This window comes from Marmota monax, unplaced genomic scaffold (genome assembly GCF_021218885.2).
Source record: "Marmota monax isolate L192 unplaced genomic scaffold, Marmota_monax_Labrador192_F-V1.1 WCK01_AAM20220418_F8-fsc00031, whole genome shotgun sequence".
Classification (NCBI taxonomy): Eukaryota; Metazoa; Chordata; class Mammalia; order Rodentia; family Sciuridae; genus Marmota; species Marmota monax.
In genome coordinates, this window is record NW_026695197.1 from 14,959,382 (window position 1) to 14,974,975 (window position 15,594).

At 44.1% G+C, this 15,594-nt stretch overlaps 1 protein-coding gene across 3 annotated transcripts in view; it reads left to right on the plus strand.

Annotated features, from left to right (window-relative positions):
- The window catches only part of Setbp1 (SET binding protein 1), a 353,550-nt gene that overhangs the window by 13,551 nt on the left and 324,405 nt on the right, over window positions 1-15,594 (plus strand). For 2 of the 3 annotated variants that reach the window (XM_046428350.2, XM_046428353.2), the window contains exon 2: window positions 5,690-6,346. In XM_046428350.2, coding sequence (XP_046284306.1) covers window positions 5,861-6,346 — 486 coding nt within the window. In that variant the 5' untranslated portion in view covers window positions 5,690-5,860. Of the gene's footprint in view, window positions 1-1,894; window positions 2,161-5,689; window positions 6,347-15,594 lie in introns of those variants that run through there. The other variant, XM_046428352.2, reaches the window with a different exon arrangement.

The window sequence follows — 15,594 nt, forward strand, 5'->3', positions numbered from 1 at the left end:
AGAATACAACTGGTTCCCCGTATATTTAGGCAGGCAGGATCACACTCGGATCTTTTATAATACTTACAACCCCCCCCCCCCCGATCAGAAGTTCACAATTCACAATTTCTGGGGCAGGGGATGTGGTTCAATAGTAGAGCACCTGCTCAGCATGCACACTGATCCCCAGCAACAAAATAACAAGAAAAACAAAACAACCAGAAAAAATCGAAACACCAACAAAACAAAGAAAGAAATTCACTATTTCTGTCAACTAGAAAAATCATCGATCTTCTGGGCTACTGCACAGGCAACTTTAATAACAACAACTAAGGACTGTCCCCTCCCTACATCACACATATTCTCAAAGGCTTCAGCTCTCAAGGAACAAATGAGCAGGACTGGAGGGGGCACTGGGGAGTAGTGAAGGCAGGACCTTGACTTTTAGGAGACCTTTTGCATCCCGCAGTCTTTCTTGACCCTGCCCATCCTCCTCTCAGGGGCTCCAGGCTTTTCCACCCCAGCTTGCTCCTTCTCCTTACTTTAGGTTCCACTGGGGTCATGCTTTTTCCTGTCAAAGATGCCATGGGGCTTTCTTAAAATTCTTATTTTCCTATTACTGTAATTCTGACTTTCCCCAAGTCCTGCAGGTGTTTCTGGGGAAGGATCAAAGGTGACAAGGGCAGGAATGAGGCAGAGGAGTCTTCCTGGGTTTTGCCATTACACTCCTGAGAGGTGCATGTCTTATTATTCTTATTACTTATCTTTAAATAAGAAGCAGAGTTCACCTGCCAGAGACATCAGATAAAAACTATCACCTAATAAGCAAAGTCAGGAAGGCATTATTTTTTTTCCATTGTGTTGATGAGACACTGAGGCTGAAAGAATCCTTGCTCCTAAGAAGCAGGATGGGGCCCAGAATTCATTTCATGTGACTCTTGTTGAAACCAAGGGCTTTGCCTATTTCTACTGTATTATCCCTTTGGATAGTAGTGTGCCCGTGGATGGTGCCTGGGGAAGATAGGGGAGGTGGATGATGCTGGCAAATCCAGCTTGAGTGGGTTGTTTCATCCATTAATTCAGTCAATCTACATTTCTTTAGCCCCTGTTATGTGTTGGCCACTGCGCTGGGCATTGGGATGACACAGTTGGACAAAGTGCCTTTTCTTAAGAGACTCAGAGTACTGCAGTAAGGAGGAATCCTTTTAAATATACAACAAGACCATGGTGTGGTGAAGACACTGGATAGGATTAGTGCGTCAACCAAAGTCTACGGCATTGGTTCTCAGCCTTTGGCCTGTCAGAAGCATCTGCAGGACGTGGGGAAATCCAGAGTGTGGGGCCCATGCTGCAGCCCTGATTCAGTATGTGAGGCTTGAGAATTTGTATTTCCACCAAGCTCCAGGATAAGTAAGAATTCCCCAGGCAACAGGTGGAGATATATTTTTAGACTAGGAAAAAGAAAAAAAAAATCTCCCATCCTGCAGATATGGAGGGGAGGGAGGATATACTCTTTGGGACTCCTTTGGGTGTGAAGCACATTTATCCAAGCAGGATTCCCCTGGCCACTGAAACAAATAGTGTTGTAGGTTCACACTATGCAATTTGAAGTGTTCCCATAGGTCTGTGGCTGTGCAGGATAAAATTACAGAGTGTTCAGAATGAAAGAGATATGGATCCCTTCCCAGTCATTGCTGATGACAATATAGGATAAGGTGCTCAGAGTGGCTTGTCTAGCATCTCACTGCCATGAACAGCAGAGACAGGAGAATAGAACCAAGATTCTACACTCCTGCCCCTGGGTTCTTTCCAAAAACTCTGCCCCTTCCTTGCCTTTCTGATTTCTTGGAGTCTTCTAAGCACCTATTTCCTAAGCAAGTTTTATTGTTCCAGGGCCTCCACTCTGCCCTGCAGGCACCCATGAAAGGGTTAACTTTTGTTGGACTGGAGGCCTGAGCCAAGTACAGGGTGTCCATTGTGCGCCTCCCCCTCAGGAGGAGTCCCTGATTGCTGGAATGTGACAGGGCAAAGCATTTTCACCTTTCTTTGGCTTCCTCCGCTCTGAGTATGTGCATGCGTGCATGTGCTCACACCGGTGTGTTGGCAGGGTCCCATCACAAGAGGACTGGCAGTTGTCTCCCAGGCCCACCCAAAGATGGAACTGTGAATTTCCAAAGGCAGGTGTGTGCTGGGGAGAAGGCAGAAGGAGAACAACAGCTTTGTGTGCTGCCGAAGTAAACAGACAGGTTAGGTTTCTTTGCTCTTTGCTTTTGAAAGCTTTTCTATTTTATTTTCTAAGGTGAGGGGCTCATGTAGACCCGGGCTGGATTCTTATCCTCAGGATAGGCAGGGAATTTGGCAGGGACTGCCTGGCTGGGTGGAGCTATGGTTGGAGAGGTTGGAACCATAGGACTTTGAATAGCTGTCAGGGGGCAAATTCATTTTCATTCAGAAAGAACTTCCTGAAACACGCAAATGCCAACCCCTCACTGGGTGCTGACGGGAAAGTGAGCACGATACAGTCACAGTTGGTCTGAGCTTGAGAATGAATTGCAGTGGAGTTACAAAAATAAGATTTGCATGTTCAAAACAACTAGAAGACGATACGAGACTGGTATTTAGTGGCAAACTATACAGCTGTGCATGTAATGTTGTGGAGACAGGTTTGAGTCGAGTACACAGTGCAAGTTGGTGGCTAATGAGCTCTGAGGCTGGCTGGCCTCTTTTAGTGAGACCAGTCTAGAAGGTCTGGAATGGATTTTTTCACAATGGTTAGGATGCTTTGAAACTGCATCATTGTTTTATTTGTAGTATTTACTGTGAAAAACTCCCACTGCCCTGCTTCTGGTCTCAAGCAATCAGAATCAGATTTCAGCAAGGGGCCACATTTTCCTATGGCTCCTCTGTCGTAACTATCATGTTCTCTTAATTGTGGCATGTGGATAGTCTTCCTAAAGAATAGCTTTGATATTGTCCCTTCCCTCCTGACATCCCTTAAATGGCTTCCCATTAACTGTAAGATAAAATGCAAACTCATTAGCGTGGCTTCCAAGGATGTCCATGATCTGCTCTAAGCTTTTATTTGCAGCATATGTTTCTCTCACCTGTCCCTGTTTTGAGCCACACCCCTTAGCTGCCATTCGCTTTCTCCTTCCTGAACATAGTCATGCCTGGCCCTGACTTGTGCTGTCCTTTGTGTCTGCCCAGTCTGCTTTTTTTCCACTCCACCTATGAAAAGCCCAAGTTTAAAGTCAGGTCTTGAGCTTTCCTCGAAGACTTCCTGTGCAGTTTCATATCAACCTGCACCTTGCTCAAGTGGAAAACTCAAGGTTTTTGCTTTTGTCCTTTATTATGTTTACATATTACAATCTGCTCTGTTTAGAAGGAAAGACATTGTCTTTTCAATGTATCTAAAGATCATGATTTGAAGAGAAGTGAAAAAAAATGTTGAATTTTATTTTTTTGTGTGGATCTTTTACTACTTGAGTTTTATAGTTTCATCTTCTACATCTAATTAATTACTGATATAATGTTGAGCATAAGAAATGTGAAAGTAAGTAATTTTAAATAGTACATTCTTCCTTAATAATATCTGCACTTCTTACCCTCACCCATCCTTCTATAATTTAGGTTTTGCCTTCCTTTATCTTATCACAGCATCAGCCACATACATCCCCCTACTCTGGTTTGAAGGTCCAAATGGATTTATTTAAGGAACTTCTTATAAAGTGTATTCGTCACCTTTGGACCTGACCCAAGAATACCTTTATAGGCAAGGACTAGGGAATTCAATATAACATTAGTGATTCTTGCCAAAAGGAATGAACCTTGAACATGACTACCATTATAAAATGTGGCTTGCAATTTGCATGGATCTGGGAGCAGCAGGGACATGGGATGAGTAAGGATGAGAGAGATCTGCCAGACACTCTATCTTGACAAGCAGGCATCTTGTGTTCTAAGGGATCTTAATGTCTGCATCAGCCACTGTGGTACCCGTCACTAGTAAGACAGGCCTCACTGACTATTGACTTGCATATGACTTTTTAAAAATTACAAAGATTTGGGGCAGGTAGGCAGACTAGTCTAGACCACATGAGGAATCTAGTAAGTAAAAGAAACAGTCAGTGTCATCTGATTTAACTGCCCCCACCCCAACAGGGGACTTGGTCTCATTTGTGGCATGAGTCACCGGTGGCTGTACAGTATCTGTTGACAGCTCAATTGGAGGTGTGCATATTCTCACCAGGGCAGCCTCCTCTCTTCCAGAAAAACTATTCACTGGGTTTCCCCGTAGGTGGGAGCAATGGTAACTGTGCCTTTCTGTAGGGCTGAGCAGTTTGCAGGAGCCTCCTGCACTTCGGGCTTCTCTGGGGAGAGGGTTCGAGTGGAAGCCCCAGCCACCTGACCTCCCTGCCTGGCATCCTCTCAGGGCCTCAGCTGGAATATGCTGGTTCCACAGGAGAGGACATGTGCTGGGCTTTAGGTTTCCAGTTCTGGGCTCTTCTAAATGAGTCTTTGAGACGTTGCCAGCACTTTCTGGTGGGCATATTTGGGATCAAAGGTAAAAATGTTAGATGTATAAAAATGTCTGTTACTGGAATCTGAGTGAGGGCTCAGGTGTGGAGGGTGGAAGGACAGGGTCTTGTGCAGCCCAGAGCTCTAGTTTGTCTTTTATAAGAGCAGGCTTTTGGATTTCCCTTTGGACTTTGCAATTATAAGGGTGAAACTGGCAATAGCAGGGCATGGGGTGAGTAAGAAGGAAGGATAGTTTGGCTGATTCTGTGATGGCTTGGAGAGAGCCTGATTGCGTTTTTCTCTTTTCCTCTTGGAGGAAGGCAGAGTCCAAGATCCTGGGGGGAGTCCTGACACTTCCAAGGGCCTGTGAAATGCTCCTTCTCTCTCTTTCTCTTGCTGCTTTGTGGATCTAATGCAACTGCATGTAAGGAACAAGAAAGGAAATTAAAATGGTCTAGGAAGTCTATTTTTGTCTAAATTGCAAATCTAAGTATCCTTCCTTTGAGTCAGTGGGAACGTTTTTTTGGAGTTTTGCATTAATCACAGTGTTATAAGTAATTTCCCATTGAAATCTTTTTGTTTTCCTTGTGCAAGCCTCACACCTAAGTTTTGCGTTTGTTTTAAGGAAAGGAGAAAAGTCTTTACATGATTGAAATAATGCATAATGCAAAATGAGAAAGAAAGAGCAATTCAGAGGTCAACTGCACGTCCTCCCTGCAGCGGGTGGAAGCCTGGCCCTGGAAGCGGGGGTTGTATTTAGCTGTGCACCCTGTTCTGCACAGGGAAGTGGTATAAGCAGCCACCCAGCTGCGGTTCCCACAGACCCGAGCAACAGCACTTCTGACTTCCCTTCCGTCATGGTTGGTTTTGCTGGTGACTCAGCCAGCTGTGGCTTTGGTATAAGAAACCTCTAGGTTATTACTAGTTGGAGGACTCACCCTCTTATCTTTATTTCTTGGGCCTCTAGCCACAGAAATTAATAACAACCCATTATGAAGACATGTGTGAGTGTGTTTCTCCCTCTGCTCCAGAGGAATCCGATTTGGGCCTGTTCATATTCTGCTTGGATTTCTCTCCCATCATCTTTTTCTGATGCCATAGATCATTGGGAAGATATTTCTGGAACTTGGATTGAGTAACTTTTGGGGTCATTCTCCTTCCTGCCATGGCTAATTGTCTCTCTGTGTCTCAGTTGCAGATCTGAACTCTTCAGAACACCTCACCGTGTCTCCGTCCCTGGGACTCTGAACCTAGCAGCTGGACTGGTTTGTTCTTGGAATTTTGAGTGTCCCCTCTTCTCACCTTTTCCTCTTCCCTCTTCCCTTTCCCCCACCTGAGAACTCCTGAAGACTGTAGGATTGTCATGGAGTCCCGGGAAATCTTAAGCAGCACCCGGCAGAGGGGGGGCGAGTCGGAATTCCTGCCGGTCTCCTCTGCCAAGCCCCCGGCTGCTCCTGGCTGCACAGGAGAACCCTTGCTTTCTGCTCCAGGACCTGGGAAGGGCATCCCGGGGAGCGGAGATCGCATGGAACCAGAGGAAGAGGATGAACTGGGCTCAGGGCGGGATGTGGATTCCAACTCCAATGCAGACAGTGAGAAATGGGTGGCAGGAGATGGCTTGGAAGAGCAGGAGTTTTCCATCAAGGAGGCAAACTTCACTGAGGGGAGTCTGAAGCTGAAGATTCAGACCACCAAGCGGGCTAAGAAACCCCCAAAGAATCTGGAGAACTATATATGCCCACCTGAGATCAAGATCACCATCAAGCAGTCTGGGGACCAGAAGGTGTCCCGTGCTGGGAAAAATAGCAAAGCTACTAAGGAGGAAGAAAGAAGCCACTCCAAAAAGAAGGTAGGAAGTCTGTCTTGTAGGTTTTTAGTTTGTTTTCTCTGTTTTTGCTGTTTTAGCCCCAATTTCTTAAAAGTCTCTTTGTGTGTTACTGATTATTATTTCTGAATCATCAGTCTCCTTATAGAATATTTAGGGTCTCCAGAATGAATGTCTCTGGTATGGTCTTGGTATAATATCTGGTTTATTATTATATCTTCAACTCACCTGGAAAAACAAAGAGACTAGAATTGTAATTTTGGAGCATCCTATTTATTGCCTGGTAGCCAATTGGCTGGATCAGCCAAACCCTGACCAAAAGTTTGTTTGTTTGTTTGTTTTGCTTTACATTTGCATCTGGTCACATAGTTAAGAGTGGGATGATGAAAAACTGGTCGATCAGAGCAATCAAGAAATGTTACAACTTCCGCTTAATTTCATTTAATTTTCATTAGTGATGTTGGTCTTTCTAAGATGAATGGTTCCCCTGACTGAAGAATCCAGACTTCTTGGTAGCTGAGGCTCCAGCAGGGCTGATATCTTCATCCTGGAAGCCACTGATGAGTGTAGAGCTGGCACTTTAGAAGGCAGAGGGCAGTGATTGGCTCAAGTCTTTGTGTAGCACATCATGGACTTTAAAAGTTGGGTAATGAATGAACTTGTTTGGTTGTCATTTTCCTCCTAAAAGGCAAGTACAGATATGCAAAGCCACTGGAGCTGGTTTGTGGTGTTGGTTGGGAATGGATGGGTCCAAGTTTCATTAATTTATCTTGGAGGTGACAATGACTTCCATTCTTGGGAGGGGTGTGGCACTCAGCTATGAAAGCAGAGGACTCTGCCTTAGTATGGAAAGTTCTTTTTTTCAATAACTTGGCTCTGAGGATGGCTCTGAAAGATGCCCTTTGGCTGGCAGAGTTTGGGGGTTCTAGGTAGGAAGTGCTAGCCATTGGCTTAGTCAATCTCCTTGTCTTTTGGTCGTTTATATGGCCTTTCGTCAGGGTAGACTAGATGGTGCCAATGACAGGACCACTCAACTTATAGCAATCTGAAGTCTTTTAAGCTCTGGGATAGTTATTTTCAATAAAACCACTAGGAATCCTATTAATTCTTTAGTGTAAGACTGAGTCTTTCTTCATGTAAGGTGTTTGGACAGATTTGTTGCATTTAAAATCCAAATACAGAGCCCAGAAGAAACTTTCTAGGGTAACTAACTCCTCACGGTATGCCCAATAAACCTGTTCTGGTTTTAAAACTGAAAATACTGCATTCGGGGACCCTCCCTCTCACATCCTGGAAAACCAGGATAGTTGGCTTCCCTACTGTAACATTTTGAAACACAATCTTTAGAGATAGACTTGTTTTTCCAGGGCAAAGAGATGGTGCCTTCCACTCCCCACATTACAACTTTGTAGTGACTTCTGGGTTCTCTTTTAAAAAACCAAAGGTTACCTTGACACATGCAGAAACTTTTGAGATGCTTACAAGAAGATGCCATAGGCTCTATTTAGGAAGTGAGGCATTGCTGGAGAGATTGGATGCTTTAGCTTTGAAAAAGAGTATTTTTGATTCTGGCCACTGAGATGACCAGTTCTTTGTGTGTTGTTGGATTCTTGTGTGAGGGGGAAATCTTGGAATCTGTTACTTTTGGGGAACATTTTCCATCCAATCCTCATCAGTGCTAGATTTTGAGCAGAGCCCATGGTTTTGGTTATGTAAACCCAAATTATGGCACCATAAAGATAATAAGTTGTCCTGATTGGGTATAACTTTCTTTAAAGCCACAGATTATTCCCAAATCTTCTGCCCATTGGAATGCCTCAGATTAATGTTTTGGAATTTGTGACATAAAGATAACTTCAAAGCTGAAATGTGCATTGGACTGAAGTTCTCATATCTGATATCCTCAGGCTGCTAGAAACGCACCAAAAATCTAGGTGCCGTTTAGGAACTTTATTGGAAAAGAGAGATAAAATTGTTTATTTGACTATGTGATTTGCCAAGTAAACATTTATATTCCTAAGCAATTGGAGGGAGTGGAAAAAAAAGAAGGAGAAGAGCTATATTTCAATATACAATGTTATTTTGTGATGATGTTGTGATGGAAATATCATACAATTTTTTTTTATGGCTAGAAGCTTGTTTCATATTGTGTATTTCCATCCTCCCTCCATTTATTTATACCTCAGGCTGTTGCTTTCCAGAAATGAATGAATAAAGTTATCAGCATGGAGTCATAATTACTTGATAGATCATCAGAACCTTCTCTGATCTCTATTGGATTAGAATGTTCACTTTATCACCCTTTAAATTTCTGTTGTTTTGCAACCGGAAAGTAATCAACGCTGAAGGTGAAACTTGGTCTGCCATCTCTATGGAAAAGTTCAGTAGCATGAGCTTGAACAATTTGTACAAATGGGAAGTATGTGATCAGTTAATATGGATAGAGAAAACACAAAGAGGGAATTTTGTAAGTAACAGTTCATCATCTGACCCTGAAATCAAGGCTTCTGGATCTTTTCAATGAAGTGAGCCTGCTTTTGAAGAAGCACACAGGGAGTGGTCCCTGGGAATCAACTCCCATGATAGCTCCTAAGAAGGAGGCCCTGTTGAGCTGGTCCTTGAGCTGGTTGGGATTCTTGCTTAGGAGTCATCAGCACATATGTGCTGGCGTAGACAGGGGGTGGCTGACTGCAACGCATGGTGCTAAATCCAGCCCCCTTCCTGTTTATGTACAGCTTACATGGAAAGAATAATTTTTACATTTTTAAAAGACCAGAAGAAAATCCAAAGAAGAATAATATTTTCAAATATGTTATACTTATATGAAATTCAAATTTCAGTGTCTGCAAATAAAGTTTTATTGGAGCAGAGCCAAGTCCATTTTGTTTACATTTTGTCTACAACTGCTTTTGAATGGAGTAGCAGAGTTGAATAGTTGTCACCAAGACCCTATGGCCTGCAAAGCTTGAACTATTTACCATCTGGCTCTTGTAAAAAATGATCATCAACCCTTCTCTTAAGGAAAGGCATAGAGTTTTAGGATAACAGCAGTTTTATCTTATTTTGTTTTGTTTTTAATGATTCAGCTTCCAAGTTTGGAGGCTGGGAGAAACTGGGTGTTACTGTGTGTGTGTGTGTGTGTGTGTGTGTTTAAGTGAACCAATTAATTTTGTTCATATGATTGTTTGACAGCCTCCAGCAAAGACAACTTATATTGAATCCCACATGATTTTCTTTTTCATTGGTTTTTGTAAAAAGAAAGCTCTGTGGGAAAATGTTAGTAGGACTTACATATCACAAACTAGTTCTCTGCTAAGTTAACTCTAGTTATATGTGGTCTGCAGCTTTGGAGTGAAGGGGTATGCATCTGGCATCCTCTAAGTCTTTATTCCAAATTTCTATCTCAGGATTAACCCTCCAAACTGGAGAGGCATTGCAGATGTTCAGGGAGCATGGACATTTTAAGTGGTAGGCTGTAGGGACAGACCCATGAAAATGCCACCTCACTAGCTCAGGGACGCATGGACTTTTCTAACTAGGGTGCCAGTCTCCTCCTTTTGGTAGGGAATTAGGATAGCAATTGAGATGCTCTTTGGGAGAGGGTTTATGATGAATGGATTTACATAGGGCATGAAAGAAGCATTTGGTAGGAAATAGAAGCTGAAAAGAGCTCAGAAAATACTTCAGGGCTTTGCAGATGAACTGTACACGTGCATCTTGTTCTTTGCATCTTAAACTTACTTAGGTAAGTTCCAGAATAACTTATGCTTATTCTAATTCCCTTCTAGGTCAGTCAGTGAATACAGCAGAGATAATAAAGATGCATATCTATAAGCAAGTGCCGGTACCAAAAAAGAGCATAAAAAGTTCTAGCAGTGACAGTGTTTTGAGGATGTCCTCAGCTGGGCAGAACTTGGTAGCTCTTCTTCTTCTTGAAGATTATGGTAGCCAGTTTCTATAGCAAGAGAAGGGGAGGAGGACCTTGATGGGGTTTTGGGAATTTGGATGTGCAGTGTAACCTTGCCGAAGTCCGGCTTCTTCATCTGCCAAACAGAGATGGTACTTTCTCCTCAATGGAAGATTTTAGGAAAAATAAATAGCTAATTTTCTTCTGCTGTGAGCACAGATCATAATAACAGACTTAGTTTATTCAGCTGTATGGTAGGCCTTCTGCTAAATGTTTGACATATATTCACCTTCTCAATTAATCCTTACAACAATCCTGCTGGGTGGATATTATTTATTTACAGATGAGGAAATTGAGGCTTAGATTGCTCTAGAGGAGCAAGAGCCAGACTGGGCAAGGTTTGTCTTTGAAGTTAATTCTTTTAAGACTACAAAAATAATTCCGGTCCTTGCACTCTGTAAAAGTAAATGACCACTGGAAGGTAAGGATCACTGGAGCGTGTCTGCCACACTTTCCCACCTTAGCTGGAGAGTTTGCATCATAATCTGACACATTTTCCTTAATTCCAAGAGTTTCAGGGTGTTTGAGGGGACTCCAAAGCCAATGACTTAAAATCTTATTTTTTTCCTTTATAGGGTTTATAATTTTTGTGTGTGTTTGTGGTACTGGGAATTATACCCTGGGGTGCTTTGCCAATGAATCATATCCTTAGCCCTTTTTATTTTTTTTTATTCTGAGATAGGATCTCACTAAGTTGCCCAGGCTGACCTTGAACATGGAATCCCCTTGCCTCAGTCTCTAGAGTATCTGAGGTTATAGATACGCACCTACCTTGCTGAGTTTAGAAAATTTATTTATTTTTGACAAAACCACAACTTCTGTTTTATTTCTTTGGACTAATTTTCCCTCCTGGCCAGCTCTATTGGGAGAAATCATCTCCTCCAGTAGCAAGGACTTCCATCTCTGTCCATGAAGTGTCTGTTGTAGTTGGAGACATAGCTCAGGATTTGTCCATGGCAACCCCATTTGGCCATTTTTGTGTCTATGGGAAGATCATTGAGTCTGTTCTGAGTGCAGCCCTCTTTTGGGAAGTGCAATAAGTCCTGCCTTTGTTTACTCAGTCTTGAAGTAGCACCTTCTTTGTAAAGTATGGATAGGAAAAAGATTCTTCAGGCTGTAGATGGAAAGCAAAGCTGGTGTCCGATTGCAGAAAGTGAGGAATGTACAATGAAATAATGGATTGGATTTAATGATGTAATAATGAGATTGTTCAGCAGGCTTCAAACTGGGGATAGGAGGTGGCTGGGGGTCTGTGATTTGGTGCAGGGGATCTTAAAATGGGAGAGACAGGAGGGAGCCTTTTGGAAATACAGTTGTCAGCAAGGAGGGTCTCTGTGGTTATCCATTTTTCCTGGAGGGTGTTGAGTGGCACATTTCTCTCTTGACCCTTTATGGTTGTAGCAGTTTGGTACATCAAGTCAGTGACGATGAGTCATTGGGTGGGTGTTGGGCAGGAGGTGAGAGGTGGCTTGCTTCACTGATGACTCAGATTGCCTAACTACACTTGTGGGTGGCCCTACCCATCCACCAGCAAGCCTCTCACCCTCCTTGTGGCTCAAGTGTTCTTGTTTGTCATTGTTTTGCCCATCAGCTTCTGGTCACTCTTTGCTGTGTCAAAGGCTTGGCTTCCAGAATAGAATGTGGTGCTTCCAACTCCTGAGCATCTGAACTTTGTCCTCCACGATGCTTTCACCAGGTCAAGAGGGCAGGTCTTTGCCAGCATTTCTTCACAAGAAGCTGGATTCCTACTCCTGTTTAATTTAATTTCTTTTCTGGAGAGATTTAAAGTTTCTTCCAAAGCAGGACATTCCTATTTATTCATCAAAGTGCCTGGAAATTTTGTTTCCTAAATAGCTTTTCTGTCTGGTTATTTTATAGCTAAAGCAGCATGCAGGAGGGTGAATGACCTTTTCAGTGAAGTATTAGTCTCTCCAGGGCAACAGGCACCGTTTGACAGGTGGAGCTGAAGAAGCCAGGGGAACAATGTTGGATGTGGAGATGGCAGCCCTGGGCACCAGCCCTGCCTCTATTATTAATTCCAGAGAGAATGCTTGAGGTCCCTGGGTCTCTTTCTACAAGTTAAAGAAAAAGGAGAAGGAGAGGAAAAAGGAAAAGAAGAAGAAAAACAACAGATTTTGATCTCTAAGGCCTTATTTCTGTTCTCAGTACTAGAAACATTAGAAGCTACCCTATTGGAGGGGCTGGGGAGGCTGTCTCTTTAACACTAGTTACTATAAAAATAGATACTTAACCCCTCTTTGGACCCACTTTTACATCATCACATTGTTTCCTTTCTGCCCAAAATATCAAAATTCTTGAGATCATGGGAGTGAGTACCAGAGTTGAGCTTAAAAAGTAGTGAGATTTACCCAAACTGTGTTCCATGAAGATATTCTAGTGTTTTTTTTTAGTGCTGTCCCCACCCCAAGCTTCTTGGGTTGGTCTTTCTTCCTTCCTAGGTTAGGGATCTTCTGGGAGTTTGAAACACTGAGCTGGCTTGTTTCCTCTTGGTGTTGGTATTCCCTTACCAGTTGCTCTCAGGACTTTCATTGGACATTCTTTGTGAACTCTGTGCCATTGAAGATCAATCTGGCAGGGAAATATGTTCTGTGGACAGTCATTCACTCCCTAGGTGTGGCCAGCGTGCTCCCTGCAGGATCCCCCAGGTGAGGAGTGCAGGGTATGTTGGAGACAGACTCTCTTCTGAGAGGAGATGGGAACTGGGATCCTCCATTCTGGAATGGGCTCCCCTCTGCCCTGGCTGGAGAGATCCTGCAGTAGAACTTGGCCTCCTTTACTTCCTGGCTCTGCACAACCTCAGGCAAGTTACTCAGCCTCTTGGAGACCTTTCCTGACTGCATGAAAATCAAGGGCACAGCAGCACTCATTGTCACTGTCACTGTGAAGATCAAAGTGTCTTTTGGGCACTTAGGACAGCCCCCAGGCAGCATGATGCACTGATTCCTGTCTTCTATCTCTGTGTCTCTTCCTTGGTCAGGGTACAGAGCAGGCACACAGGGACCTGCATAGTGCTAAGTGATAGCTAGGGCAGCCTCAGTGTCCGGGATGATGCCTACACCAGTGTCCATTAGTAGAGCAAACCACTGAATTAAATCTGTTTTTTTTTTTCTGTTTTCTTTTTTTTTTTTTTTGCGGTGGTAGTGTTGGGGATTGCTTATGTGGATTTATTTAGAGATGTTCAAAGTTCTTTTCATCTCTGTGGTCATTTATCTCTCAAGCTAGGATTACTGCTGAGCACAAAGGATGACTCAAAATGAAAGTTTCAAAGTGATGTCAAAGGAACCACCAAGTGGGGTTCAGCTGGCATCTACTGGCCTCTGCAGAGTGGCCCCCACCTCCACCACTGCGGTTCCACCCCCTACAGAAAGGCCTCTCCTTTCTACATCTCCAGTGGACCTTCAGTTGCATTTCCTCTTTTATTTTTAATAAAAGGCAAGAGAAACAATCTCTTCTTGCCCTTCCCCCAACCCCATCCGCTTCTGATTGCTGCAGATTTAAGTAAAAAAAAATCCCATCTTCAAAGTTCAACCCAGAGAACATCCCACGACATCGCCCACCTGCCTTGCTTGTTCACTACACATGAGGGGCTTTGGCCAGGAAGCTGTGGGCTCTGGCTAGGGCAGGGAGCCCAGGGAGGTGGCGGGGAGGTTCTCGGAGCACAGGCCAGAGACCTTGGTTCAGGCTTCTGACAGCATTAAGTAAAGAAAACAAACAGCACAAGGCATTGAAATCTTGCACTTCAGGGTATTTTCTTTATCCATGATAAAGTCAAAATTTGTGTTATAATTTGCATGGGGCCAACTCGTTGGGAGTTGAGTTTCAACTTGCATGGCCCTCAGGGTAACTTATCATGGTGGGAGGTGATGGGGTTCTGGGCATTCCCCACAAGGAGAGGAAGTCGGTGGCCAGAGGGAGAGAGCCTGTCAGAGGAGCAGGAAGGACTTAGTAGAACCAGGTCCCCAGGAGGTCTAGGGACAAACACCATGCAGATTCAGTCTCAATGTATTACTCCCAGTGTGGACAGGAGTCTGAATATGTACTGGCTGGTGAGGCAGACAGCCTCTGGACAAACTAAGGCTGCCATCCATTGGGATGTGCCAGAACAGGACAGCCAGAGCCCTGCATTGTAGGAAGTGCCAGGTGTGTCATTGTGAGGGCTCCTTCCCACCTTCCATGCATCCTGGGGTATTGTACCCTGTGCTGGCAAGGACCTCCTCCCACCCATTTCTCTCTGAAGTCCCAGGTTGTTGATTTCTGCTCTTTATCTTGCTCTTTACCCCTCCTTCCCAGAGCCAATTTCCCTCCCCTCCTCTCCGCCTGTGACCTCACCAGGGGAAACAGTGGAGGCCTTTATTTACTCTGGGAAAGTCCGAGCAGTTCCCACCTTGTGAGGCCAGTTGATAATCATCGTCAGTATCAAATGCAGGTTGCTTCACTGTGTTTTCTAGACCTCATTTATCTCATGTTTTTCTCCCCAGGTGGTCTTTTATTTATTTATTTATTTACTTATTTATTTAGCCTTCTGGGAGCTTCTAGCCAGCTTCCTAGTAAGGAAAGGAGGTGAGTGGTGCGTAGGACTTTCTCAAAAGGAGGTACACAGTGGCTTTGTCCTTGAATATAGGTCACAGGGCCTAACCCATAAAAAGTTACCACTTACAGATAGACATTTGCCCAGGAGTGTGGTAGCCCTCGGTGCCAGGTGGGTGAGTGGTGAATGAGAACCCAGCTCAGGCATTTCAGCACGTTTCCTGAAAGGCTCTTGGTGGATCACCAGTGTAGTTAAAGGGGCTCTGAGTTTACAGTGGGACGTTTTATGATCTCTACATCTCTGTCCTTTCAGGGGAACAAGTGCTGTCACTTAAATAACTGGCAGGTCAGTGTGTCTGGCGGGGCTTTGAGTGCTACTAGATCTTAAGGGAAATCAAGGCTGGGAGTCCAGAAAGCATCTGAGAGTGAGGAGCTAAGTCCAGTGAGGACACAGGCTACACATAGGCACCAGGTCAGAAGGTGAGAATGGCTGATAACAAAAGCTCAGGTCAAAAGAATGGCATGGGTCCACCACCGACTCACGCTTGGAAAACCAGGGTATCACTGAAGGTGAGAAAAGTCTCCGGAAGTGTCCATGAGCAGCCCTCTTGAACGGAACACACCTTCCCAAATCCCTAGTGCAGTGATTTGGCTGCTGGTCATAGGGGACTTGCTTCTTCTTTAGGCTGCTCTTCATTGTATTGCACTACGGTCATCTTCTCTCAAGCACAAGTATTTCCACTTCCTGAAAGGGTTC